Consider the following 27,645-nt stretch of genomic DNA (forward strand, 5'->3'; position numbering starts at 1 on the left):
GTTCTCCTGGAAGGCCTCTCAGCTCTTCTGCACCTAGAATCCTGCCCTGCTACACCCAAGTTCAGTGGCACGTCTGGAGGAGCCCAACCCCTGGTCCAGCTCTTGAGACCAGGTGAGCCTCTTGGGCCAGGGGCAGTGGGCATTGAGACAGAGGTGTGTGGTCAGGTGGACCCCTGAGCCTGGCCCAGCCCCGGGCCCTTTCAAGGTGGCGGCAGTGACACTCTTCGTCTCTGAGCTCCAGCAGGTTTTGCTACAGGAGACGGAGCAGCTCTGCTCATGTGTGTATTTGTGGCTGGGCTTTGGAACAAGGGGACACACACACAGACACACACACACACCCCTGCAGAAGCAGCCTGGCTTCTCCTGACTAGTATGGATAGAAGCAGCCCTTTTCTCTTTGTAAACACCTGCTGCCTGCATGGTTGTTAGCAGACACAGGCTCTCGTGCATACCACGCAAGCCTCTTCTCCATGCCAGCTCTGCGCCAACCACACTCCTGTCTGTATTAACACAACTGACTCACTCTCAAAACACAGTGACTACACGGTATTTACAGGACCATCATTAAGCACCATCACCAGGCTCTGCTCTGGCGGGGCACCTCTAAGCACCATCTCCTCTAAGATTAACTTACGACAACAAACCCCCAAGCAAGGTCACGCTGGGACCTCCAGTTCCTAACCTAGCAGGTGCGTGGCCACAGTTCTGACTTCTCTGCCTGCGTGTGCAGGCCGTTCAGGGACCCAGGGATGTGTGTCCTCACCAAGTACAAGTGTGCACCCAGGCCCAGCCTAACACGCCCTCAGCACCCGCCTCCTGGATCCCTAGGGGACCGACACCCAGGGACCCTTCGCGGGGTCAGAACCACAAGCAGGAATCTGGCGCGCTGACCAGTTGGCCGTGTGCTGGACACCCAGGGGGATGCTAACAGCTCAGAGCAGAGCGGCCCCGGGGGCTGAGGCTCCGGGCTGCAGGTGAGACCTGTGCCATCAACCAGCTCTGTAGCCCTCAGCCTTGGGCCTGAGGACACAGCGGGGGGCACGGGAGGGGGGGGCAGCAGACCCCAGGCCCCTGGGACACCCCCGGGCACTAACCGGCCCTGTGCCTCATGTTGGCGCTCTCCCCCAACGCTGCGGTCCGGTTATCTGCACGACCAGATGACAGGCTGGAACACAAGCCCTGGTGACAGACATCTGGTTCAGTCTTTAGAGCCACCCGGCTGGCACTGGGGGCACCCTGGCTGCCAGGAGGGCCTGTGCTGTCACCATCCTGGGGGGCACTTGCTGGCAACACACAACAGGAAAGGTCCAACTGCAGCTGCTGCTCTTCTGGGCACCTTCCTGTGCCCTCATCCCAGGCTCCCAGGCTGGATGGGATCTCAAAGCCTGGTGCATCTGGAAGGTCACTCGGGCATTACTCAGGGCCATTGCTATGGTTCTGGCTTTTTAGGCAAAGATCCAGAAGTCTTCCAAACCCTGGCACAGCCAGAGAAAGATCAGAGCTGGATCCCAAATCAGGACAGCCGCCCTGTGCTACACACCCTTACACCGGCCACACTGTCACCAGACCCATGTTCATCCTCTCTCGGTTAAAGACTCAAACCACCAGCATTCCTGTAGGCCCCGGTGTCCAACACACTGTATGCAGTGCCTGCGTCATCTGCCTCATCTCACAGGCTCTATTGTCACCAGGAGGAATCTCAACCCCCACCAGAATGAAAGCTCCCTACCGATCCCTAAGATGGCCCAGAAAATATAAATGCTCTTCTGCTTGTTTGTCAATAGGCAAGAAGTTCTTAACACGCTTCTCCCATCCGAGTACTAACCAGACCTGGCCCTGCTTAGCTTCCGAGGTCAGACAAGAGCACCCGCGTTCTAACACACGCGCCTGGACTCTGCACAGGTGGTGCAAACACGCACCGCCTGGTTAGCGGGATGGGCGGCGGGCGATGCGCTCAGGCCCAAGGACGCGGAGGGGCGAGCTGGTCTCCGCTCGGCATCTCCACGGGCCTCGGTCCCTCACTCCTCGCCCAGCCGCGGAGGGGCGACGCGGCCGCGGCACCTGGCCCTGCGTGGAGGATGAAGTGAGCCCGGCACGTCGGAAGCCACGAGGGCCAGATGGATGGCAGGCAAGTCGGAGCTTCACACGAACCGACAGAGAGAGGAGAGAAGAGGGCAGCTGGCAAGGAGCAGGAAGCCGCTGGGTACGTACCTCCTAACGCAGGACAAGCAGGGACAGCCCGTCACAGAACAGAAAGGTGGGAGCCACAGGCAGAAGGAAAACAACAAGAAGGCACATTTAAACCACGCATCAAAAGTCAGCCACACCGAACCAAGAGAGGCGGCGGGCGCCCGGGGGTCGGCGCTGCCGCCGGAGCAGACCCCACGGCGGGCGCGCCTGGCCGCTAGGGGGCGGTGTGCGGGGACCTCGGGGAGGCGCTCCGGGCACCGCGGGGGCTGCGGCGCGGGCGGGCACAGGCAGAAGGGGCCACGGCGGGGTCCCGCCCCCGGCACCGCGGCTCACCCAGCTTCAGGAGCCAGCCCTCCCGGTCGGGGTTGAAGAACGTGTGCGTCAGGTCGTTGCCGTCGTCCTCGGGGATCTTGAACGGCTCATTCTTGATGCTCTCGTACAGGTTCTGAGCAGGGAGGGGGCGGTGGGGGGCTCAGGCCAAGCGCGACCAGCCACCCCGCAAAGCCCCCAGGGGCGCGCCCGGCGACTCTCTAAAGGCCGTCAACTTGGGAGCAAGGGCAGGGCCTGACGGTCCTGAGCACAGAGGTGGGGACGGGACGAGGGGGACACGGGGGGCGGGGACAGGGGACATGGGGAGGGGGCATGGGGAGGAGGGGGACACGGCGGGGCGGCTCACCCGCAGCAGCTCCTCGGGGAGGTCCCCGCCCTCGTTGATGCCACGGTTCATGGTGACAAAGCGCTCGGCGGTGGGCTTGTCGCGCACATTGTGATTGTGGAGGCTGGTGTTGAGCATGATGATGGCGAAGGATAGCACGTAGCATGTGTCTGGGGGGTCAGCGCCGCGGGCCGTCAGCGCCGGCCCAGCCTGGGCAAGCCCACACATCGCCCACCCACCGCGCTCCCACGGCGCGCACTCACCCGTGGACTGGAAGACGCCGGGGTTGCAGAGGCAGTAGCGAGCAGCGAAGGCCTCCATCATGCGGTCGATCTTCTGGGCCTCGCCCGGCAGCCTGAAGCTCCAGAGGAACTGCCTGCAGGGGCGCGAACCCGGGGAGAGGGGTGGTGGGCCTCTCCAAGACCAGAGGCCCCGTCCAGGCAGCAGCAGCGCGCTGACCCCCTGGACACCGAGGCGCCCCCGCTGTCTGCACTCCCCACCCACCTGCGGGAGCCCTCGCGGCTGATGGAGAGAACAGGGTCCTCGTGGCCGCACCCCAGACTTGCCAGGCCTGCCCCTCCCCGTGATACAGTTTTCAAAACACGGAATCTAAAACTGGACCCGCCCGAGCGGCCTTCAGCCAAGGCCAGGGGCTGAGCCCACAGCAAGGCAGCGGCCACCTCGGTCCACGGCTGGGGGAGCAGTCACCAGGAGGGGGCGCTGTGGCAGAGGACACCGGAGGCGGGCTGAGGGCAGCACCCGCCAGCGAGGCTGGGAGCGCGGGCCAGGGCGGCCTGCCGGGCACACGCCGGGCCTCCACGCGGTGAGTGGGCAAAGCCAAATGTGGCGTCGTGGGCCCAGGCCTGGTGGCACTGAGACTGCACCCAGAAGTGGGAAGGGGGGGCACCCACAGCTGCCAAAGACCAGGCAGAGCGACCGGGAGCGGGGCAGAACCTGGGCCACGAGGAGGCAGGGGAGGCCCGTCCCCCGTTCCTCCCTCCGGCAGCTGGACTTACCCGGAGGGTCACCGGCCGGCACTGCCGGGCCACTCGCCCACCCAGCCTCCCTTCATGCGGAGGGGATAAACGCTCACCTTAAGGCTTGTACGAGGTTGAGATCAGCAAACTCGTGGAGTTCCACGAAAGCCTGAAGAACTTTAATGTTAAATTCATCCCTAGAAAAGAAAATGGACTTTACAGCCTCACTGCATGTCATTTCAGTCGTTTTATTAGACATTTCCTAAAGCAAGTGTTCAAGAGATTTATAATGTCATATGACTAAAAGACAAGTTATTTTTCACGGTGCATTTGTTTTCAGGCTGAGCACAAAGGAGACCCAGTAGGATGTGGCGTTTACGTCACAATCAGTACGAGTCAGGAGAAGACCCCAAATACGAGCCCGACTGCCAAGGTTCAGAGTCCCCTGTGCGGAGCACTAAGGCGCCCACCCAGGTGCATGGTGCAGTCTCAAGCTCAGGGCCACCACGAAGCAGGCGCTAGTCCCGTTCCCGCCTCCCAGGTGGGATTCTAAGGCTCAGAGCCAGGAAACGGCTCCTCCAGGGTCACGAGCCAGAAGGCGAGGTCCTGGGCTCAGACAGGAAGACGGTTTGGAAGTGATGCCTGCCATTAATAACTAGCTTTTACAAACTAAACCGAGCAGAGTTTAGTAGAATATCAGTAGAGTTACTCGGTCACATGGTAAGTTCACTGTTTGGAAGAACTGCCAATAACTTTCCAAAATGGTTGTCTGTTGTTTTTTTATAGCCACGTATGAGGGTTCCGATTTCTCCACATCTTCACCAACATTTATGATCTTCTGTAATGACAGCCATTCCTAGTGGATGTGAACAGCTACCTCACCACGGTTTTGACTGCATTTCCCTGATGACTCATGATGTTGAGCATCTCGCCATGTGCTTTCTGGCCACTGTGCTTGTGGCCTTGTCACACTGTGCTTGTGGCCTGTGTGTTCTGGCTGCACGGGCGCTTTGCTGCAGTGCGCGAGGAACAAGCTTAGTTGCCCCATGGCACGTGGGTTCTTCATTCCCCAACGAGGGACTGAACCTGTGTCCCCTGTGCTGGACCACCAGGAAGTCCCCTACCATACACCTATGCATGTATATCCTCTGGATGAATGTCTATTCAGACCCTTTGCCCACTGGACGACTTTTTATGACTGAGTTATAAGAATTCTTTTTATAATATACCGGATACAAGTCCTGATCAGATTTATTTCTGATCTACAAATACTTCTTCCTATCCTGTGGGCTGTCTTCTCCCTTTCTTGATGATGTCCTACGAAGCAACTGATATTTTGGAATTTAATGATTCTGTTTTTCTCTTTTGCTGTCATATCTAAGAGACCTTGGCCTAATCGGAGGTCAGAGAGATTTATCACCAGGTTTTCTTCTTACAGTTTCAGTGCTTGGGTCTAGGTCTTTGGTGAGCGATCCGGAGCCGTTTTTCTGCGTGTGGATATCCAGCAGTCTCAGCACCGTGTGCTTGAGGGACTATCTCCCCCACCCAAACAGACTTGGCACCTCCTTTGATGGTCTATGTGAGGGTCTATTTCTGGATTCTCAACTCTGTTCCATGACCTATATGTCTGTTCTTACACCAGCACACCAGACTTTCTTCATTAGTGAAGCTTTTAGTCTGTTTTCTAATTGGGAAGTGTACGTTTTCCAACTTTGTTCTTCTTTTCCAAGACGGTTGTGGCTATTCTGGGTTCCTTGAATTTCTGTATGAATTATGGGATGAGCTTGTCAACTTCTACAAAGAAATTAGCCTGGGTTTTTGCTAGGGAGCATGTTAAATTTGCTTATCAAGATGTAGGCAGTTGCCATGTTTGCAACATTAAGTGTTCCTCATACCCCCAGCTAACGGGGGCAAGACAACCGCTGAGAGCGCCGAGGCTTCTGTGCCAAACATGCCAAGAAGGTCACGATGCTTTCTGGGTTGAGCAGCGGCCTCCTGGGTTCTGCCCCAGTCCCCGGGGTGAGCAGAGCACCCCAGAGGAGCACAGACCCCACCTGGCCCCAGGACTGCCCCCTGGCCACAAGGACACGGCCCACGTGACAGACCCTGATGCAAGGGTTGACCTGGGCAGGCGGGTGGCCCCCTCCCCTTGAACGCACCTCTCACCCAGGTAGTCCCCGATGACGGTCTTATTCAGGCCTTCCCCTTTATACAGGAACTGGGCCACGTCCTCTGGGGAGCTCTGCAGCAGGTCGTTCTCGATTAGAAACTGGATTCCCTGGAGAGGAGATGAAGGAAGCAGCGCTGAGGAAGGTCCAGAGACCACTGGTTCGGACACAGCCGAACTGACATGAGAGCACGGTGGGGTGCCCCCACCGCCGAAGTCATCTCAGCCGTCACAGCAAAGTGCTTCCAGGCCTCCTGGCGAGCGGCTGGGCTAAGGACAGACAGGCTGCGGAGCAAGCCCTCCTAAGTGTCAGCAGACATTATTAAGGCAGAAGGAGCCACAACACAGAGCCTCCCCAGCTCAGGAAAAGGGCCCGCGCTGCGTGTGAGAGGAGCTCGTCGTACGCGGCTGGCCAACCCAACGCCGGTCCCAAGCACCCCTCCCTATCCTCCCCTCCAACTTGAAATGACCTCATGAACAGATCGGGTCAAAGAGACAGATGAAGTCTGTGCGGAGGACCCGGGAGAGCTGCTCATTTTCTGATAAAAGGGGACTCCTGAGCAGCACGGCTCCTTCCTCCTCCTTCCTGCCGTGAATGCAGACGTGATGGCAGGAGCCCTGGCAGCCAGCACGTAGGGAAATGCCAGGAAGAACACAGAACCCTGGGTCCTGCCACCAGGGAGCCACTCGATGCTGTGAGCCACCTCTGCTGTGAGAAGACAGCCTGCGGTGTAAGCTGTCTTCATGGATGTCCTGCCACTGTGGCTGAACACACAATCGGCCACTGAGCTCAGGCAGTCAAATCCACACCCACGGGGGACCTACGGGAACCGGCCAACAGTCTCTACGAGTGCCTGCTGGGCCCAAGCTAGCAGTGCTCTGGCTCGCGGGAAGCCCAATGAGAGCAAAAGTCTACCTCTGACACAGCTTCTGAGCTGGTTTCAAAACACACATTAGAAAGCTTTTAAAGGAAGAGGGAATTCTGCTGTCTATTTGCCCCAGAGGTTGTTTCTACAAATGCAGAGATGGCCTTCCAGCTAAAAGTCTAAAGGCCCAAGGCCAGGGCTCCCTCGCACGATCCATCTGAAAAGTCTATTAATTTTTTAAACCCATGAACGTCCCCAACAGCCTCATTTGGAATTTTTAAAAACTGGCAACAACCCAGCAGTCAGTCAGAGAACCATCAAGTATATTCTAGCACATTCACATGATGGAAGACCACAGAACCCGATTGAGTAAACACAGACACGGACAAAACCCACAGACGTGACACGGGGTAAGAAGACTCAGTATACTGTAATTCCACCTATGTAAACTTTTAAAAAGCCAACACTCAGGTGCCCTGCATCTTGGTCTGGGTTGTAGTTACACATGTATTTGCATTTGTTAAAATTCTTCAAGCTGTACGTTTAAAATCTGTGCACCATGTTATTCTTCAAAAGAAAAAAAAGTTTACTTTAGAAACCCAGTAAGTCTGACAGTCCTAAATTAACTGCCCTATATTTCTGGTGGGAGCTTAAGTGGGTACAGCCACCTGGGTATCATTTTCAGAGTGTGAAGACACACGCCGGGACAGAGCGTTCTGATGAGAGGTTGAGCCCTGTCTTCACCCAGATTCCTGGAAAACAACGCCGGAGACGAGGGCACTGAGCAGGTGAGGGACGGAGAGAGGCGAGGGAGGCGTGCTGGGCAGAGGCTGTCTGACCTCAAATCCATGCCACGGGGTCAGAGGCAGGGCCACCCCCCCACGGCCTTGCTGGTTCCTCATCGTGAGGACTCGGCGGGCTGTGGGCGAGACGGTAGACTCTGTGCCCCCCACACTGCAGGGAGCCGAGGCGAGGGCCCCCCGAGGTCCAGGACACAGACCGGCGGGAGCTCCCTGGGGCGCAGGTCCCTGTGACCACCATGGCTGTGATACCAGCGAGGGTGGTGCCCAGCGGCCACCCGTGCCAGCCCCCCAGGCAGCCCCCGCAGCGGCTGCCTCCCTGCTGGGGGTGCTCGTGGCCGTGGGCCCGTGGTGAGGCCGTGGCCGCGAGACTTTACTGTGAGCTCTGGCTTCTTTGCTTTCTTCTTTTTTGGCTGTGCTGCCGGGCGTGATCTTAGTTCCCTGACAGAGACTGAACCCCCGCGCCCCGCCACCCCACCCCCCACAGTGAACGCATGGAGTCTTAACCACTGGGCCACCTGGGAAAAGGCCTTTTTAATCCGGCACCTCGCCCATGGGTTCTGGCTTAGACGTGTACTATCCCAATGACTCCGTTTCTGAAGATCAGAGAAGGTCTTAGTGGTGAATGTAAATCACTTTTCCAGAGACTGTGGAAAACATTATTTCATCCTTGATTCAGTGAAGCTGAGGACAAGGTGGCCGTGATTTTCATTTCTTCTTAGAGAGGCTGGTCTTTCCCTAGAAATTTCGTGAGCTTCTCTTTATGCCCAAGTTTCCTGATATTTCACTCAATACAGTGACGTGTGCAGGTCTTTTAAAACCGTATATTCCGCTTGGCATTTGGTGAGCCCTTTCAGTCTGAGGAGCTGATCTTCCTCCAGTTCTGAAATGTTCCACTAGTTCTCTGGAACCAGAAGGGCGCTGGAGGGACTAAGCGCTTCCTCCGCACAGCTCCTGACAGTTACTTCTCAGTAAACTTTAGTCCTCGTTATTGCAGGCGTGACGCAGAGTGCATCGGATTCCTAGGCCCTGACAGCAAGCATCTCAGGCCAAGCAGGGACACCACCGTCAGCTGTCTGTTCTAAGAGGAAACCTGCCTCTCCACGAACTGGACGGCCTCCCCTGAGCTGCACCTAAACTGAAGGCCTGGTTTTTAAAACCTCCACCTGTTAGATCATCTCCCTCCCGTGCTTGTTACATCTACTCTGGAAACTCAACTTCCAAAGAGAAGGTAAAAAAATCCTCTTGTTACAAATCCCAAATACCAGATCATCACCAAACAAACCCCAAATACCGGATCATCACCAAGGTCACGAAACTGTTCCCCTGACGACCTGGAGTTGACTCACACCTTGTCAGCAGAGAATCAGGAAGCAACGGGCACGCTCTCACGGCGGCCTGAGCACGCAGCTGAGTGAGCCGCTCCTGCGCCTGCAGATGCGCTGCATCTGAAGACAAGTCCCTGTGGGGGCCCCCGCGCTGGGACTCACGGCGTGGCTGTCTGTAAAGAACCTGCACCCGGGCTCGTGCCTGGCCGCTTACCTTTTTGGGATCCATGTTGAACTTCTTCCTTCCCATGGCGATCTGCTTGTTCCTCTGAGTCGTTTTGCTGTGTGTGTGGAACAATGAAGAAGCTGTTACTGGACGTCTGCACAGAGCACGGGGAGTCCGTGTCCCCTCCTGACAGGACAGCTCGGGACGGAACAGGCAGAGCCCCCAGCGCCCCTGCCCGAGGGTCCCCCAGGCTCCCGGGTGGGTGCAGCTTAGGGCGGCCACGAGGCTCCTTCCTTTCCCGGTGATGGACTGCCGAGCAGCAGCAGAGCTCCCGGTTAGAGAGCGGGCACGTCGGGGCAGGGTGCTCCTGAGGGGCGTGTGTCGCGTCCTCGGCGCCAAGGCCAGACCGTGAGGGGTGCCGGAGAAGGGCCAGCCCCCCACAGGCGCCCCCCGCCCCCCCGCTGCCATCGCCACGGCGGCCCGAGCTCGGCCGGACGCCGGGCTGGAGGGGCAGCCGCGGCCGCTCACCTCTCCTCCACCGACGTGAGGTTGTCGATCTCCGTCATCACTTCTGCGATTTCATACTTCAGCCTCTGTCGAGACAGACAGCGCGCTGTGAGGCTGACAGAGGGGCCTCCGCCTCCCGGAAACCTTTCAGGCCCCCAGGATCGAGCCGCCCTCGGGCGCGTCCGGATAACACAAGTGTGGAGACACCAGGACCTCTCGACAGAGAGCCTCCCAGTCAGCGCCACCCCGACTCGGGAGCAAACAAAATGACCGCCTGCCCACCTCCCGTCAGAACGAGAGCAGAGGGGCCCCGCAGGCAGGGTCTAGAGGGCGTGTGTGTAAAACCACAGGGGTAAAAAGAGACACAGCGAAAGGAAGCAACAGGTCCTGCCACACGCCCACCTGCCATGGCTGGCACCCAGGTTCTCAGGATGGCCTGGGCCAGACAAACACAGGTCGGTACCAGGCCCCCAACCACCGTCTCTGGATGATTTCTGTCACCCTGGGTGAGACGAGGCACTGTGGACAGAGCCCAGGAGGCGGCAAGGTTCTTCCTGTGGCCTCAGGCAAGCCCAGGCCTCGCGGAGGGACGGGTCCTCCCGGCTGAGACAGCTCTGAGCTCCTGGGCCTTGGTGGCCTCAGCGCAGAAGTGAGCTCATGAGAAACACACGAGGCCCCGTGGGCACTGTGATCACGAACGTCCACATCGGAATGCAAGCCTTAAAACATACTTTCAGCCAAAGCACACATTCTGGGTTACCTGACTTTCCCAAGAATGACAGGTAACCACAGAAGAAAAAGTTTTCCAAACTCTCTTCTCAACTACAAGGAAATTTTTATTGAGATCCTATGATCTCAGGCACCAGGACACTCCAGAGTCACACCGTGAGCGCCTACAAAAGAGCTGCTGTCTGGACACGGCTCGGTCCCACGGCCAGTGGCCGGGGAGGCGGAGTGGACTTGGGCTCGCCAGTGGTTAGGAAGCTGCTCAGAGAGCAGCCGCACGTCCGATCGGCTTCCCCAGGAAGCCGCTCCTCTGAATCATTCCTACAAATACCACAGGCGCACCAACTCGGAGGCTGTGGCTGACCCCCTGCACCTCCGGTGGGAGCCTTCCCGTCCTTTGAGCTCACCAGGGTGGAAGGTGCAACGCCCGTCTGTGTTTATCTGTCCTTCTGCTCCCACTAGCTGGCAGATGCTGGGTGCATGGCCAGAGCTCGATATAGGTTTAGCCCTTTATTCGAAAGATCCCTGACTGCCAATAACCTGCGAGGCAGCGTCCTAGGTGCTGGGGACGCTGGTCAACGAGACAGGGCTCGTCCTACAATTTCCAAGCGCAGTACATGTGACGCCCTCTGTGACGCTGGAGTCAGGCATCACTGACTCTAGACTCCAGTCCTGCCTTCTCCTCCACCCCGGTGAGCACCAGTTCTGTTCCACCAGCCAAAGTAAGTCCTACTCCCTGCCTCCCCGTGTGGTTCGAATATGCACACACTAAATACCCACTTTTTCACATTTTCATGAAGCTACTCGATTTACAATTTTACCTAAGAGCAAAAGCGAAAAGACATTTTTTTCTTTTTACCTCGATGTCATCAATAAGTTCCTTTTTTCTTCGACGGATGTCTAAAAGTTCTTCTCTTTCTTCTAGTGAGAGGTCTTCAGGCACTGAAATTTTAAAAAATCAAATTAAGCAGTTAGACAACTCTGAAGAACAATCTGTAGATGTCCACTGAGGTTGAAGATGGGCATACGTGCAAGCTAGCAATTCTGTGCCCAGGTATTTATCCAAAGGAACCAAGGAACCTTCCCTTACAGACCACATGTAGAACACTCGTAGCAGCGCTGTTTTGAGAGAAAAACAATCTGAGTCGCCACTAATAAGAAAACAAATTGCGGCACAGTTATGAGACAGAATCCCACACAATTAACAATGGCTGAACTTAAGTCTTTCAACGCAGATGAAACTCCCGATGAACGAAAAGAAGACAAAAGCAGCAGACACTGCATGTGAGTGACACCCTCCAGAGGGCTGAGGTGCATGGACAGCAGGGCACCAGCAAATGCACCGCAGTCAGGATTCCGGTCCTTCTGAGGAGGCTGGTGTGTGAGTGTGAGTGTGTGTGTGTGAGTGTGTGAGAGAGTGTGTGTGTAAGTGTGCGTGTGTGAGAGTGTGTGTGTCTGTGTGTGTGAGTGTATGTGTGTGTGTGTGAGTGTGTGTGTGAGTGTGAGTGTGAGTGTGTGTGTGAGAGTGTGTGAGTGTGAGTGTGTGTGAGTGTGAGTGTGTGTCAGAGTGAGTGTGTGTGTGTGAGTGTGTGAGAGAGTGTAAGTGTGCATGTGTGTGTGAGTGTGTGTGTGAGTGTATGTGTGTGTGTGAGTGTGTAAGTGTGCGTGTGTGAGAGTGTGAGTGTGTGTGTCTCTGTGTGTGAGTGTATGTGTGTGTGTGTGAGTGTGTGTGAGTGTGAGTGCGTGTGAGAGTGAGTGTGTGTGTATGTGAGTGTGAGAGTGTGAGTGTGTGTGAGTGTGGCTGTGTGTGAGTGTGTGTGTATGAGAGTGTGTGTGTGTGTGAAAGTACATTCCAGAAGGAGTGTGTGTGTGTGTGTGTGTACTGATAGCTCAGTCATGTCCGACTCTGTGATCTCACAGACTGCAACCTGCTAGGCTTCTCTGTCCATGGGATTCTCCAGGGAAGGATACTGGAGGGGATTGCCATTCCCTTCTCCAGAGGATCTTCCCCACCCAGGGATTGAACCCAGGTCCCCAGCACTACAGGCAGATTCTTTACCATTTGAGCTACAGGGAAGGAGGATATTAGGAAGCGTCAACACAGTGGGTGAAGGTTGGCTGGTGCTCGGATATTTGTTAATTTTGACAGAGTTCTTCATAATATCCTGGTATTAAATGGTTAACCTCTGCAGCGTTTTCCATTCTCATGTCTATATTCTCTTTATTTTATGCTATAATTGACTTATTTCATAAAGCTTTTCAGAGAAACAGTCTTTGATTTTAATAATCCTCTACTCTGTGTTTAATTTCTATTTCATTAATTTAAAACAAACAAAATATTAAGAATCTAAGCAAATAGCAAGAGAACACAGAGCTTCTACAAAGTGAGATAGTGAGATCATGGCACAGGGGTAGGCAGCTGGGCCAGTGAAGTTGAAGACACGAGCCAGAAAGATACACAGGGACTTGGAGCAGCTTGGTTTAGCGCAGAGCTGACACCGCAGTTCAGAGAGACAGGGTGGACTCGATGCATGACGCGTGCTGTGTCAGTTATCTCCGTGTGAAAGAACGAAACTGAACCCTGATCATCGTCACACTTTTAATCAGTTCCAAGTAGAATAAAGGCTTAAATTCACATAATTTCTTATAAAGAAAGAATGTATTTATAAATTCAGAGTAGGAAATTGTTTCACACACCCTACACCCTCCCCCCGCCACCAAATAACTTTGAGAGCAGCCATTGTTATCCTAATTTTATAATCAGGGAAACAGGCCAAGAGACATCTAGTGATCTTCCCTGGTAGAGAAAGAATATTTGAAAAAGTAATGGCTAAAATGTCCTGTATTTGATAAAAGACATGAATATACGTATCCCAGGTGCTCAAGCTCCAAGCAGGATAAACCCAAAGATCCACAGGTCCCAGAGTATGTTACACATGGGCCCGGCAGCTCAAGAGTATCACTATGGACATGGTCTTTCCATCCTGGTGTCCAAAGTGTCAGGGTCATCCTAAAGCTGCTGCTAGCGGCTTCCAGCAGCTTCTTATTTACACATGGGTTGTGGGGGGGAGTACCCAGATCAAGAGAAAAAATGAGAACCAGCAGAAAATGCTGCTTCCAAAACCAAGACAGGAAAGATGTGGCAATCCTTGAATTTCCAAGGAATTACTCTTAGTAGCAAGCATCTTAATGTAATTAAGAAGAAAATCTGAAAGTAAAAAACCAGTTGGTTGACACTATCCTGTTATGAAAAATTAAATATACCTACAGAGAACAGACAGGGCTCCCAAAAGGAACCTTATAAGGGAAAAAAAAACCTGTTGTTCTGCTGAGTTCCGTGCAGACAGATGAGAACAAGAGTCTGAAAGGGTAGCGCTCTAGTTCAATCATCAATAGACTCTTTGGTTTAAGAAAACCCACCTCCAGCTTCCCCTCCAGCCCTGATGATGAGTAGGGTTGGCTGATTACAGAATGAAGGTACATCCTAAGAGAATCTAAACACAGGGGTGATTCAACTCAAGATCCTGAAGCTTCTAGCCATGATCGTCAATGGATTTCCTTGACCTTCTCTCAGTAATGCCCATCGTGTCCTATACCATTAAGGCCCTAAAGAGTTAAAGTACTGACCACTTACTTTACAGTTACTCTGACCAGAATTTTCACCTCTAAAAGAAAGACAGATTCTGTAAGGTGGAATAATGACATTGTGACAGTTAAAAAAATGTCCTTATTCACACTGTTGAACGACGAGCTGTGATGTTATTACATCCGTACTTAGAAATAGTTCAGCCAAAAATTAATTAAGCAAAATGGTAACAACTGGTAAATCTACTGGATTAATATATGGGTAGGCATTATCTATTTTATATTCTTAAGGGTTTAGAATTTTTCATAAGTTAAAAAAAAAAGGTTTCAAGTACAAACGGCACCTTTTCAGGGTGTTTGGCTAAAGTATTAATGAGAAATAATAGGATGTTCCCTGGCACACTTCAAAGAATTAATAAATAGAACAGAAGCAGGTAATGAAATACTCAGGGCCAGTCTCTTCAAGCCGTCACTAAAACATCTCACTATCCTATTATTTCTATCACCACCCAAAATGCACGGTGAAAACCAACATCCTGCTGGTAGTCAGGGAGAGTCTATCAGTATCTCTCAGCGTTCAAAAGAACTTTGCGATCAGACTCTGCTCATGCACAGGTGACCTCACACGCAAGCGCAATGGGGAAAAAACGGGGAGATAAGCCACGTTCAGAGAAGGTGTTCTTAATTATCACCATCTCTCCCACAACTCAGCAGCCTTCTCCTAGTAAAGGCAAAAACTGGGTTCGGCTTGCTTATCATCCATATTTTGTCACTTTGACTTTGTTAGGTAAGATGAAAGTCTACAGCTGATCTATTTTTTCTCCCAAAAACCTGGTTTGTTTTTTTTCTTTACTGAAAAAGTTACACATGGATACAGTTACACACAGCCACATGCTCTCTGAACACATACAACAGGGCATGCAATGAGACATTTCTTTCCAACCTCAATAAAAGCTCTTTTTTAAAAAAGCAAGTTAACTGGAACTTGCTGGTAACAATTCTGTGCAATTCACTGCAGCTCAATGCTCCAATCATGATCACAGTCTTCCTGAGTTTTCCAGCAATAAGGGTGTTGCTCAAGTCTCAACACAGCGACGGGGTAGGCAGAGACACGGGCTTATTTTTCATGTCCCTTCAGGCCAGTTCCATTAGCCATGACCAGCAGGTGTGGTTATTACAAATACAAACGTTTTCACGGGGGAAAAGCAGTGTGGAAAGGTGGCAAGAAATTCCCCATTTTAGTACAGAGGTGCTGCCAGTGAGGTTTCAGATTAAGCATCAGGAGCAATTTGGGTAATTCAGGCCAGGCCCCCTGCCTCTCTCGAGAACTCACTGGCTTCCCACAAATGGAGGTCCATGGGTGGGAGGGCTGTGTTTGGGGTTCGGGATGTGTGATTTAATTAAAGGACTGAAGTGAGAACTTCTGCTTTCAGCCCAGACGGAGTAACAGGGATAGACTTACCCTCCTGTCGGAAACAACAGCAACTGACACAGCTCTACACCCTGCCAAGTAGCTTTCAACACAAAGGTGAAACAAAGCCATCTTCAGACATTAACAGCTTGAAGGAGTTTATCACGAGTTGACCCGCGCCATGTGGTGGTGGTTCAGTTGCTCAGTCATGTCCAACTTTTCGCGGCTTCATGGACTGTAGCCCACCAGGCTCCTCTCCCCATGGGGTTTCCCAGGCACGGATGCTGGAGTGGGCTGCCACTTCCTTCTCCAGGGGACCCCCCTGACAGAGATCGAACCAGCGTCTCTTGCACTGCAGGTGATTCTTTACTGCTGAGCCACTGAGAAATGTTTAAAAGTCCTTCCGATGGGGTGGGGGTGGGGCGGGGGCTGGACAGATACCAGAAGAAAAGCTGCATCTACATGGAAGAGTGGAAAATACTGTAAATGCTAACTATGGGAGGAAACCTTTTCCCCACATGATATGAATCTCTTAAGAACATTTACAGCTACCGTTTAAGGCAAAAGTAACAAAAAAGTGTGCCGGGCTGACAACACACGAGCACAAAGGCTAGATGGGGAGAAATCCAACTACACTGTTAGGAGCTTCCTACCCTGGATGTGAATGAAGTGGCATGATATTATTTGATAGTAGAGTCTGATAAATTAAAGGTATCTAACATCCAAGAAGATCTACCAATTAAAAACTAAAATAAACCACTAACATAAAGCATGCAAAAATAGCTTATTAATAAGAGTGGCTCAGTCAGTAAAGAATCTGCCTGCAATGCATGAGACGACACAGGTTCAACCCCTGGGTGGGGGAGACCCCCTGGAGAAGGGAATGGCAACCACTCCAGTATCCTTGCCTGGGAAATCCCATGGACAGAGGAGCCTGGTGGGCTACAGTCCATGGGGTTGCAAGCATCAGACACAACTTAGTGATTAAACTACCACGTTATGATGTTTAATAAAACCTCAGATCCCATTAAACATAACATCCATTTCAGTGATGTCAAAATTTGGAAAATTTTTGCAAATCAGAATCACTGGAAAAGGGAGATTATCATACATGCTGATCAAAGCATAAGCAGATGGTATCACAAAGTACGTTCTAATTTTCAAATTATATTAATAACCTATTAAGCTAACAGATTCCAATCCACCAAGAAGCTGCAATTTGGTTTATTGCTATAGTTATCTAATGACTGCCTTACAAATCTTAAACACACACACACAACCCTCTATAAGGTTAATCAGCAGCTCTCCTAGAAGATGATAAAGCTCCAAAGATGTGAGCTACAGCCAGAAACCCTCACTGTTTTAGCCACTCAACATCAAACTGATAATCTAATAAATTTAACAAATTTGATGATAGGTGATAAGACAGAGATCAAACAAGCATGCGCAGATGCCTCACAGCTGTGTATTTTTGGTACCTAGCCCTAATGGAAACTGATGTCACCTAAACCTTAATTTTACCTTGACTGCTAATTAATACCAACTTTTTTGTTATGATATGGTATTTTTCAGAGTTTTGGTCAATGCTGCAGGCACTAAGAATGCTGGCCAAGCGAGGGTTTGGCCTCTGGTCCCCTTAATTCGCTAGAAGAGAACTCTGAGACTCTGTACGGGAGTATGGTTTAACCCAAGCAAATCACACCTCCCTGGAACACTACAAAAACTGGTGACAGACAGTTAAAGCAGGAGTGGCCAGCTGCTCTGGCGGTGTGGCTGCATCGAGGGACACTGTAGCCGTCGGCAGCCGGCCCTCCGGGTCTGGTCACCCTAAGGACTGGTTGCCCCTTGTGAGATGACGGAGTGGAGTCTGCGTGGCTAGCGGAGCCAGCGGTACGTCAGCCACATCAGGGGCCAGGTCAGCGGAAGCCACTGTTCTGCTTATCCATTCATCTACTGATGGATGCTTGGGCTGGTTCTACATTTTGGCTGTTGTCAACAATGCTGCTACGAACGTGAGAGTAAAATTTTCGAAATTTAAATCCACAAACATGGATTTGCTCCATAATCAAATGTCATACTGTACCTCACTCCTCTTAGGACATTATGGCACATGTTAACGTGTTAGAGAAGAAGCATCAGCAAAACCAACTGTATTAAACTAAGAGGGTTCTTTATTATATACGTTTTTAAAGTGTTTTTCTTATTATTTTTTTTTTAATTACTATTATTTTTGTCTGCGCTGGGTCTTCGTTGCTGTGTGAGGACTTTCTCCAGCTGCAGTGAGCGGCTTCTCATTGCCGTGGCCTCCCTTGTTGGGACTTGCAGGCTCTGGAGTGCGGGCTCAGCAGTGACGGCGCACAGGCATACTTGGCCTGCAGCATGTGGGATCCTCCCGGACCAGGGACGGAACCTGTGTCTCCTGCATTGGCAGGCGGATTCTTAACCACTGGACCATCAGGGACGTCCCTGAGAAGATTCTTTTTTTTGTTTGCTTTTTGAAGACTCTTTTTTTGTTTGTTTTGTTTTTTTTCCTGAGAAGATTCTTAACTGACTTGATCGTGGACTCATTTTTCTTTTTTACAAAACAGAACACCTCCATGCTCTGTAGCCCGTTGAGTATAATTAGGGACAAACAGGCCTGGTTTCTTCTTTTTAGATTAATTTCCGTTAGAGTACAGCTGCTTTGCAACGCTGTGCTAGTCTCTGCTGTGCATACACGTACCCCCTCATTTTCAGAGGCCACCGCAGGGCCCAGGGCCCCCGGAGCCACTCAGCAGGTTCTCACGAGTTACGCCCCATATACTGTGGCGCACATACATCGGTCCCAACCTCGAAACTCACCCACCTCCACCGTCCCCACCGTGGTGACCGCAAGTTCGCTTTCAATATCTGTGACTCTGCTGCTTCTCTGCAAATAAGTTCATCTCTACCACTTAGACACAAGAGGCTTATTTAAAACGTAAGAATACCTAACAACGGAAGGCAGAAGGGTAGGGAGTGACAGACCAAGGGAAAGTTGGTCCTGTGGCGTGAACGCAGGCAAAAGGGACCAAAGATCAACAATGATCCATTAATCCCCAAATTAACAAGTCTGAAATCTACTCATCTAACATGACAGGTTCAAAACACAGACAGCAGAAACTGACAGGTGCACTTGTAAAAATGGACTCTTCCTAAAGGCGAAAGAAAGAGCTATAGATTTGACTAATTAACAAGCTGAACTAATAGGCATCCTCCGCTTCGTCAGTTTTAAGAGGCACATCTTCGCATCCCTGAAATCCAATGTGACACATAGAGGTCACTGCCTTCACGTCTGGGAGCGAGCTTCCCACCGCCGGGGGCACTGCTGACGTGCCAGTCCTCAACGGTTCTGCGAAGAACACGATGGAGGAGCCATCTGATGCAGGAACAGGAGCTGGTTACTGCTTCAGACCGCTCACGGGTACCCTCCGGTAAGATCCACCAAGGCTCAGCATGATAACCTGCAGAACTGGAGAACTCCCAAGACAGTACAGGAGGAGCCACTTAAAAAGGGTCATGTCAGCTGTGCCTTGATCAGCAGAGGACAACACCGCTGCGTGAGCAGTGTGTGCCCGCAAACACCTACTCTGCGTGGAGGGCGGCTCTGATTTTGAATATGTCTTAGGACCACCTCATTCAACTTATTTTGGTTCTATTTTACTCTATGTATGCATGATAGTAAAGGTTATTAGTAAATAACCTAAGCTACTACTAATAAAATAATTATTAGTAAATAATTAGTAAAGGCTATTAAATAAATCAATGCTTCAAGTTCAAAGAACTCTTTCAATTAGTATAAATTTAAAAAATCCTAAGGGAGAAAAAATCATTAAGTCTGCTTTGACAGTTTTCTCCTTAATGGAACATAAAATGATGATGCACCTTACAACGACTGGAGACAGGTTCAATCAGACCCCCGCACCCCGCAGCTGGGCGGTATGCAGTCTTGCCGGGGGATGTTTATGCAAATTGACTGTACGCTGTCCATCAACAAAGTCTCACGAACTCTCACAGGACCAGAGTAGTGGAAACAATGAGTTGGCTCTGCTCCACTGAAAGGTCAAATTACACCCCGGACACTCTCACGTTTAGACTTCCAAAGATGAACCAGGCTCTCTGTGTGGAATGCACCACCCAGGAGTCCACAGAGCAAAGAGAAGCAGGGGTCCTCCTGCGTTAAAGAAGGCTTCCCCGGCGGGCCAGCGAGGACGCGGAAGCAGAGCGTCTCCGTCTCTAGCCTCCTCGTGCTCCTTCTCCAGGGGCTGCTAGGAATCGAGGTGGGGCTGCAGGAGAGCTTCCGGATCCAGGCTTATGGCCCACCCCCGGTGGACCTCAATTCGTGACTCAACTCTGGAAACCTGGCCAGAGCCCAGTCCTCTAGCCATTCCAGGGCAGTGAGCAGCACCCGATTCCCTATGACATTTTCTCTTCTCGCTCCAGACACGCGGCCGGCTTCACGCATTTCAGGTTGAACTCACCGCAACAATGCTGCCGTTGAGACCACGTTCCCCAAGCACAGAGCAATTGTGTTAGAAATCAGTAAAACACAGGGACTAGAAAAACCCATTAAACAGATGGGAAGTTAAGGAACACAATTCTAAATAATTCCTTGGTCAAAGAAGATACCATAAGATAGCATTTTCTCAGAATGAGAAAATTCTGAGAAGAGGATGATGATAAAAAAGCTATGTATCAATACTTGTGCGCTCCAGCTAAACCAGTCCTTAGAAACTCACAATCGAAAATGCTTAAGAATTAAGCTGAAAATGAGGAGAAGAAAATGGCAACCCACTCCAGTATTCCTGCCTGGAAAAGTCCATGGACAGAGGAGCCCGGCAGGCTGCAGTCCATGGGGTCACATGACTGAGCACGTGTGCGCGAGGGTGGAGGGAGATGGGTTGGTAGCAATAAAGTGGTAGAACTAAAAAAAAAAAAAAATTAAGCTGAAAATGAAAAGATAAGCATTCAGCTTAAAGTAACAGTTTAAAACCCAAAGGAGAAAATAAAACAGAAAAGAAGTTCATTTTAAAAGGGCAGCGAAGTGCAGCCACTCTGGCAAACAGTCCAGCAGTTCCTCAAAAGGCTCGACCCTGAGCCTGCGTGGGATCCAGCAAGTCTCCTCGCAGGTGCTCACCCTGGAGAACGGAACACGTGTCCACACAGGGACGGCGCAGAGCTGTTCACAGCACCATTGCTCATAAGAGGGAAGAAGCGGAAACAACCTGAGGTCTGCCCAGCGATGAGTGGATAAACAAAGTGCGACATACCCAGAAAATGGAATATTATGCAGCCATTAAAAAGAGCGATACTTAGACATGTTATGCTCAAGCGGGAAGAAGCCAGCCACACAATACCACATACTGTATAGGTCCATTGATAGGAAATGTCCAGAACAGGCTAAGAGCAGACAAAATGAATTGGTGGTGACAGAGAGCAGAGGAGGGGTTCGTCTGGGGCGGGGGGTGGTGGTGAATGAAAAGTCAGACAGGACAGCCTGCTGCATTTGGATCTGGGTGGCAGACACACAGCGTGTGTGCTGACACACGGGGAACAGCTTGCACTCTGCGTGCCCTGGATGCTGGGCATCACGTTCACTGCCCTGCAGGTCTGCTTCTTGGCTAAGTGGCCCCACGTAACCCTCAACAGAGAGAAGGAAGAATTTCCTTGGAAAGACACTGGAAGAGCCTTCGCACCTGCCATGCCAACAGAAGCGGATACGCGCCCAGCTGGGGCGACGGCAGGGCAGGCTGGTCTGAGGTTCAAACCTCAGTCGGTGGCCTGGCTGTGGTGTCTCCATAGTTAGCCAATTTCAGAAAATCAAAAATCTATCCATTATTTTTAAAATTCTTTTTCTAAACTTTAAAAATTGGAATATAACTGCTTTACAGTGCTATATTAGTTTCTGCTGTACAACGTGAATCAGCTATTTTATTTATATATATGTGTGTGTGTGTATATATATACACATATGCATACATCCCCTCCTCTGGAGCCTCCCTCCCACCCTTCCATCCCACCCCTCAAAGGTCATCACAGAATCCACTGATTATTATTTTGTGTCCTGTGAAGAAAGAAAAAGCCCTAAGACTACCAAGTTTAATCTGAAGACGCCCAACTGTAAGACGCATTCCAGTTTGAGAGAGGTTGAAATGTGCATCCTGGAATCAATGACAGAAGAGCTATGAAGAATGTTTACTTTATAAAGGAATAGGATTTCTCAATTCTAAGTTGCTTTCAGAGCAGATAAAAACCACTGCTAACTGTTCTAGAAGGCAAAACCTTTGAAAATGACGGCTGTGACTCCGAAGGCTCCCTCCCCTCAGGTGTGAGCATCGATCCAGGGGTGGGCCCGTTAAGAATCACTGCTCAACAGAGATGACAGATCAAATCAGCAAGAAGCTAGGAACGAGAGCAGGCCCTGCGCGCTTTTTAAATACATGGGGCTGTGCTTCACCAATCAAGCCTCGACACTCACATAGCAACGTCCTCCGGATGACTACTTGCCAGCCCACAACGGGCGCTTTTCCCGGTGGGTGAGGGCCAATCAGCACCACAGGACAGGAGGACTTCCGCAGCGGCCTGTGCACTGCTGCAGGCGTGGCCCCCTGGCTCCATCCAGCGAAAGTACACGGACAGCCAAGGACTCAGCCGGCTCTCTGGAAGCCTCACCAATCGCGTCTCATCTGAATCAGCGATCCCAGCTCATTATCTCCAACATGGTCCACAGGCCTTCTCATCAGCAACCCATGAAGGCAGCTGGCTAAAATAGGGTTCCAAGGCCCCAGCCCATGCTTATCAAATCAGAACCTCTAGGAAGGAGGCCAGGGACTCTGAATTTTAATGAACTTCCCAAGTAATTCTGTTGAACATTGCTGAAATGTAGCTATACACTGCTACGTCCTTAACACAAATCACAAATGCAATACATTAAATACAGACATACTGGTTAGGAGACTAGGTCCTGCAGCCAGACTGCCTGTCTCAAAGCTTGTCTCTGCCACTTACTAGCTGTGTGACCTTGAGCAACTTACCTAACCTCTCTGTGCCTCAGCTGCCTCAACGGTGATAGGATAGTCTCCACATTACTCATTGAAAAGCTAATCAAAATTTAATGCTCTTCTTGAAGGTTGCTTGAAATTTCAAGATAAACATTGCATCTTGAAGCAAGAAGCATTTAAAGATTTTGAAAGAGACATTTTAACCTCAATCATGAATAATAATAAACAATGACACTTTCTATTTCTACCCTGGATAACTGAAAATGCAAACAACTTTTCACATCAAGCCTGCAACTGATTCTTTTTTTGCCCCAGGCAGAAGCTGTGATCAGTGGTGGAGGACAGAGTGGGAACAGCTTCATAAATACACATGAATAAAAATCGTGTGAAAACAGTTCGGCAGTTCCTGACAAGGCTAAACACCACCTTACAATATGATCCAGCAATCACACTCCCAGGAATTCACCCAACTGAGCTGAAAAGTCCCTGGCCACATGAAAACTTGCACACGAATGCTTGCAGCTCCTTTATTCAAAACTGCCCCAGGGGTTAGTTCCCCTGGAGATCCAGTGGTTAGGACTCTGCACTTTCACTGCAGAGGGCGCAGGTTTGATCCCTGGTCAGGGAACTAGGGTCCCGCAAGCCAAGGGGCATGGCCAAAAAAAAACAAAACAACTGCCCCAAACTGGAAGCAACTAAGACATCCTTTAGTAGATGAACAGATAAACTGTGGGACAACAGACAATGGAATGTTACTCCGTGTTAAGAAGAAATGAGGATCCAGCCATGAAAAGACACAGAGGAATCTGAAATGCAAGTTACTAAGTGACAGAAATCAGTCTGAAAGGGCCACACACTGTGGGATTCCAGCCACATGACCTCTGGGGTTACGGAGACAGCCAGAGCATGAACAGTGGCCAGGGGCTCAGGGAATGGGTGAACAGGTGAGCACTGGATGTCTGGGGCAGCTAATCTGTTCTGGATGATGCCCTGACGGTGGAGACGTGTCATTATGCATTTGTCAAAACTCCCAGAACTGGACAGCACCAAGAGCGAGCCCTATTGAAAACTACAAACTTCAGGTAACAATAATTTATCAGTTCATCAATTTTAACATGATCACACTAAAGTATTAATAGGATGTTATGAACAGGGAAACCTGATATGAAGGGGACAGATGGGAACGCTGTACTATCTGCTCAGTTTTTTATTTTTAATGTAAATCTAAAACTCTTCAAAAAATCTATTAATAGTGTTTCTAAAAAAAGATCATGACATCCAAAGCTTTCAAATAATATTCTTTAAACAATTTTATGGGAGTCAGCGCTGACATTTTAATCAGCCCCAACTTCCAACAAGTTCCTCTAAAGATCAGACAGAAGATGAAAGCGGCGCCTCATCAGATTCCAAATGAGATTTTCAACCGTGATGTCAGAAGAACATCACCTTTTAAGATGCCGTTTTATTCTTTTCACTAAAATTATTTTCAAAAACTCTGCCTTTGACAGCTTCATTAAGTTGGGAAGGTAAGAACATGTTTATAACCAGTTTGCTGAAGACAAAGGTGAGTTCTGGCTGAAAGTGCATAAAATTTGCATCAAGTAAGCATGTCCCCCAAATAAATCTGCCTATGTCCATCTTCCTCCCAATCCATCTGACTACTTCTGATGAACAGACACCACCTCAGACATCGCCTTGTCCAGGGGCCCCTACACTTAAGGAAAGCCGCTTTTCTCCTTCCAACTTTACGGATCTTTCAGAAAGAAACGGATGAGACCAAGTGCTTTCACTGGTAGACTGCTGACTAGTAGATTCACCACACTTAAATATGCTTAAACAGAAACTTCCCTGGTGGTCCAGGGATTAAGAACCTGCCTGTCAACGCTGGGGACACGGGTTCAATCGCTGCTCTGGGAAGATCCCACATGCCGCAGAGCAAGGAGCCGTCGCAATGAGAAGCCTGCGCAGCGCAGTCAGAGAGGCCGCCACTGGCGGCGACTAGAGAAAGCCCTGCGCAGCAAGGAGACCCAGCGCGGCCGAAAACAAATATACATAATTTTAAAGTAAACCACCGAACTGGAAAACGGGCAAAACACATAAAGAAACATTTCACTGAAGAGGATAAATACCGAATAAGCAGAGGCAAAGCCGATTAAAACAGCATTTAAAACAGGATGCAGGACTCTGGGTCTCTCTTACGTGGCTGGTGGGAATATAAATTATTACAGCCCCCTGAACAGTTTACCGATTTCTTAGAAATGACCCACGCTAAGCATACGACCCAGCAACATCACTCTTGGACATTTATCCCAAAGAAATGAAAACTTATGTTCACACAAAAACCTATACACAAATGTCCACAGCAGTTTTACTTGTAACATTTAAAAGTGAGAAACAACCAGTGTCCTACAATAGGTCGGGAGATAAACTTGGTGCATCTACACCATGCGATACGACTCGGCAATAAATGTGAATGAACTAACTGCTAACACATCCAAGTTGGATGGAACTCAAGAGCATTATGCTGAGTGGCGGTAAAAGGCAATCTCAAAAGGTTACATATTGTATGGTTCCATTTATATGATGCTTTTGACACAACAATATTATAGAGATGGAAAACAGATCAGTCTCTGCCTGGGGGTGACTATAAAGGGGCAGCAGGAGAGAGATAAAGATCTCTGTGGTTTTGCATCTTGACTGCACTAGTAGTTACGTCAACGGACACAAGGATTACAATGACACAGAGCTATACACACATCACACCAATGCCCACGTCCTGATTTTAATATTGTATTAGTTACGTGAGACGTAACCAGTGAGCAGGGATGGGTGAAAAGCCAGTAAGATCTGGCTCTGCAACTCTCTGTGAATTTATAATTAGTTCAAAATTAAATGGCAATCCACTCCAATACTCTTGCCTGGAAAATCCCATGGACGGCTACAGTTCACGGGCTCGCAGACAGTCGGACACGACTGAGTGAGTTCACTTTCCTTTTCCTTTCTTTCAAAATTAAAAGTTGTTTTTCATTTTCCCCCTCGAGTTACATCACCTAAGAGGGAAAAACAGGCGGCTCTACACCCGTGTGACGGGACAGAAGGAACCCGTTACACCCTTGATCTCCGGTGAGCCGGGTCCCGCCAGCCTCCTCAGGGAGAACTGGCGGCGGGTCCGAGAAGAGCCTTTGGCTCTAGAGCAGAAAACCGCAGGCCCCCCGTCGGAGCTCACGCCAGTCTCAGAACGGGGTGGGACCGAGTGCTAAGGACACGCCAGCCAGACTTTCAAGAGCAGAAGCGTCGAGGTCACTGAGTGAGCTTCACACACACCTGCTCCACCAGACGGGGACGCGCCCGCAACACAGAGGCCCCGGCTCTGCTAAGCGAGGCGGGAGCCTGGCTTTCCTCCCCTGCAGCGCAGGCGGTGAGGGTGCGCGCCCACCTGGAGGACCGGCACCAAATGAACACGCAGGGCAGCAGCAGTCCAGACAGAAGCCGCTCACGCGCTCTTCACCTGCGCTGCTTCAGTCACTCTAAGTCCTCACAACAAAGGGACGCCGCACGTTTGGGGGTGATGGTTGATTTTTAGCTGACGACGCAGCTAATATGACCAAAGAGTATTTTATAAAGCAGTTCCCTACAACACTTCAGTTAGCCGGGTTCAAAATATCAACGAATTGTCAATGAATCAGTAATTAACAGGAACTGAACACCTGCTGGCAGTCTTTACTGAGAGGCAAGTAATTTTCTCCATTATCTGAAGCAGGTAAAAGTGAGTAAGAATATTCACTTCTCCACTTGCATGGAGAGTAGGTACTTATACACAAATTAATTCTCCAAGATTTCAAGGACAATGTGTGTGACTTACAGCAGTCAAATCATCAAAACCTGTGAGTGGGGCAAATATGGTCTTCTGTTACCATGCAGAATTCTCACTGATTTCACAACTCTATCCCCCATTCACCCATCTTTAAAATCTTTCTACCTCAGTCAAAGCAAAGACACATGCTCAGGCAGAAAAAGCAAATGAGAAGCAAAAGAAAAAGCAGTTACAACCCCCCCATATAGATAACCACAGTTAGCATTCTCGATTCATCCTTCTAGGATACAGATATACAAGTATACATAGACACAGAAAGAGAAATGGAAACCTTAAAGGATTTTTTATAGGCTGATATTAGCACTACAGACTTTGACGGCACAGGCAACCTGGGATCCAGGCTGCGCTGGGGTGTCTTGCTCCATTTTTAGTGCCGCTTACTTTATTATAATAATTAGCACCTCACTAATTATCACTAAGTATCACTACTTCTCCTGGCCACACAAACCAGCACTACACCAGTCCACCCCTTTTAAGAAACTTTGTAAAGATATGATAAGCAATAAAAACAAAATTAAATCTCCTATCACAGGACTGACACATGCGTTTTAGGTCAAAACTAAGTTTGGTGAGTCACAATTTATTTTAGTCCTTCTTAGTTTATTTTAAATCGAAACTCATTCCCCATAGAGAAAGACTGCACTGTACTCATTAAAGGAAAAACTAATAGCAATTCTAACAAAGAAAAGAATGACTAGCTTTCACACATTCACTTAATTTCAAATACTTAAATTTAGCCCAATTTTCAAGCCACAACCCCACTCCCCCATCTAGATTCCAAAAACCGACGTGTGTTACTGTTTCACAATAGGATCTCTCTCGCTTTCACAGGGGTGAACAGCATCTTCCAGTACATACAAGCCTATGCCTCTGACTGTCTGCTTTTTTGGCTGCAGTGTGGTTTGTGGGACCTTAGTTCCCACGCAGGGACTGAACCCAGGCTCCCGGCAGTGAGAGTCAGGTCCCAACCACTGGACCACCAGTGGAGCCCTTACCTTTGACTTTAATTCCTTTCTTCCTCCAAAATCTTGCTCCCAAAGCCACACCCTCTTTCTCTTTTACCTTTAACCTTTATCTTTCTGATGCAGCGTCTTTGGATCTAATCTCTCCAACCCCAGCCCTCTGAACAACTATAGTCCTTCCGCACTGTCACACAATCTCTTTTCTCCTCACATAAATTGTTATAAAGACAATTTAGCCTGCACTTTCTCTCTGGTTCATAAAGACACAGATAATCTGAGTATTATTAATAAGCTTGTATCAGTAGGTATATACTGAAGTCTGTATGCCTTCATTGAAGCTCTAATAACAACAGTGCGGTACTGGTACAAAAACAGACAGATCAATGGAACAGAATACAGAGCCTAAGGACAG

At 50.1% G+C, this 27,645-nt stretch overlaps 1 protein-coding gene across 5 annotated transcripts in view; it reads right to left on the minus strand.

Moving 5' to 3' along the window:
* Nucleotides 1-27,645, minus strand: part of CYTH3 (cytohesin 3) — a 64,129-nt gene that overhangs the window by 2,374 nt on the left and 34,110 nt on the right. For all 5 annotated transcript variants that reach the window (XM_070460438.1, XM_070460437.1, XM_020900582.2 and 2 more), the window contains exons 2-9: nt 11,242-11,324; nt 9,678-9,742; nt 9,198-9,264; nt 5,982-6,100; nt 3,939-4,019; nt 3,109-3,221; nt 2,867-3,015; nt 2,524-2,635 (exon numbers count right to left, since the gene is read on the minus strand). In XM_070460438.1, coding sequence (XP_070316539.1) covers nt 2,524-2,635; nt 2,867-3,015; nt 3,109-3,221; nt 3,939-4,019; nt 5,982-6,100; nt 9,198-9,264; nt 9,678-9,742; nt 11,242-11,324 — 789 coding nt within the window. The remainder of the gene's footprint in view (nt 1-2,523; nt 2,636-2,866; nt 3,016-3,108; nt 3,222-3,938; nt 4,020-5,981; nt 6,101-9,197; nt 9,265-9,677; nt 9,743-11,241; nt 11,325-27,645) is intronic.

Source organism: Odocoileus virginianus, chromosome 33 (assembly GCF_023699985.2).
Source record: "Odocoileus virginianus isolate 20LAN1187 ecotype Illinois chromosome 33, Ovbor_1.2, whole genome shotgun sequence".
In the NCBI taxonomy this organism is placed as follows: domain Eukaryota; kingdom Metazoa; phylum Chordata; class Mammalia; order Artiodactyla; family Cervidae; genus Odocoileus; species Odocoileus virginianus.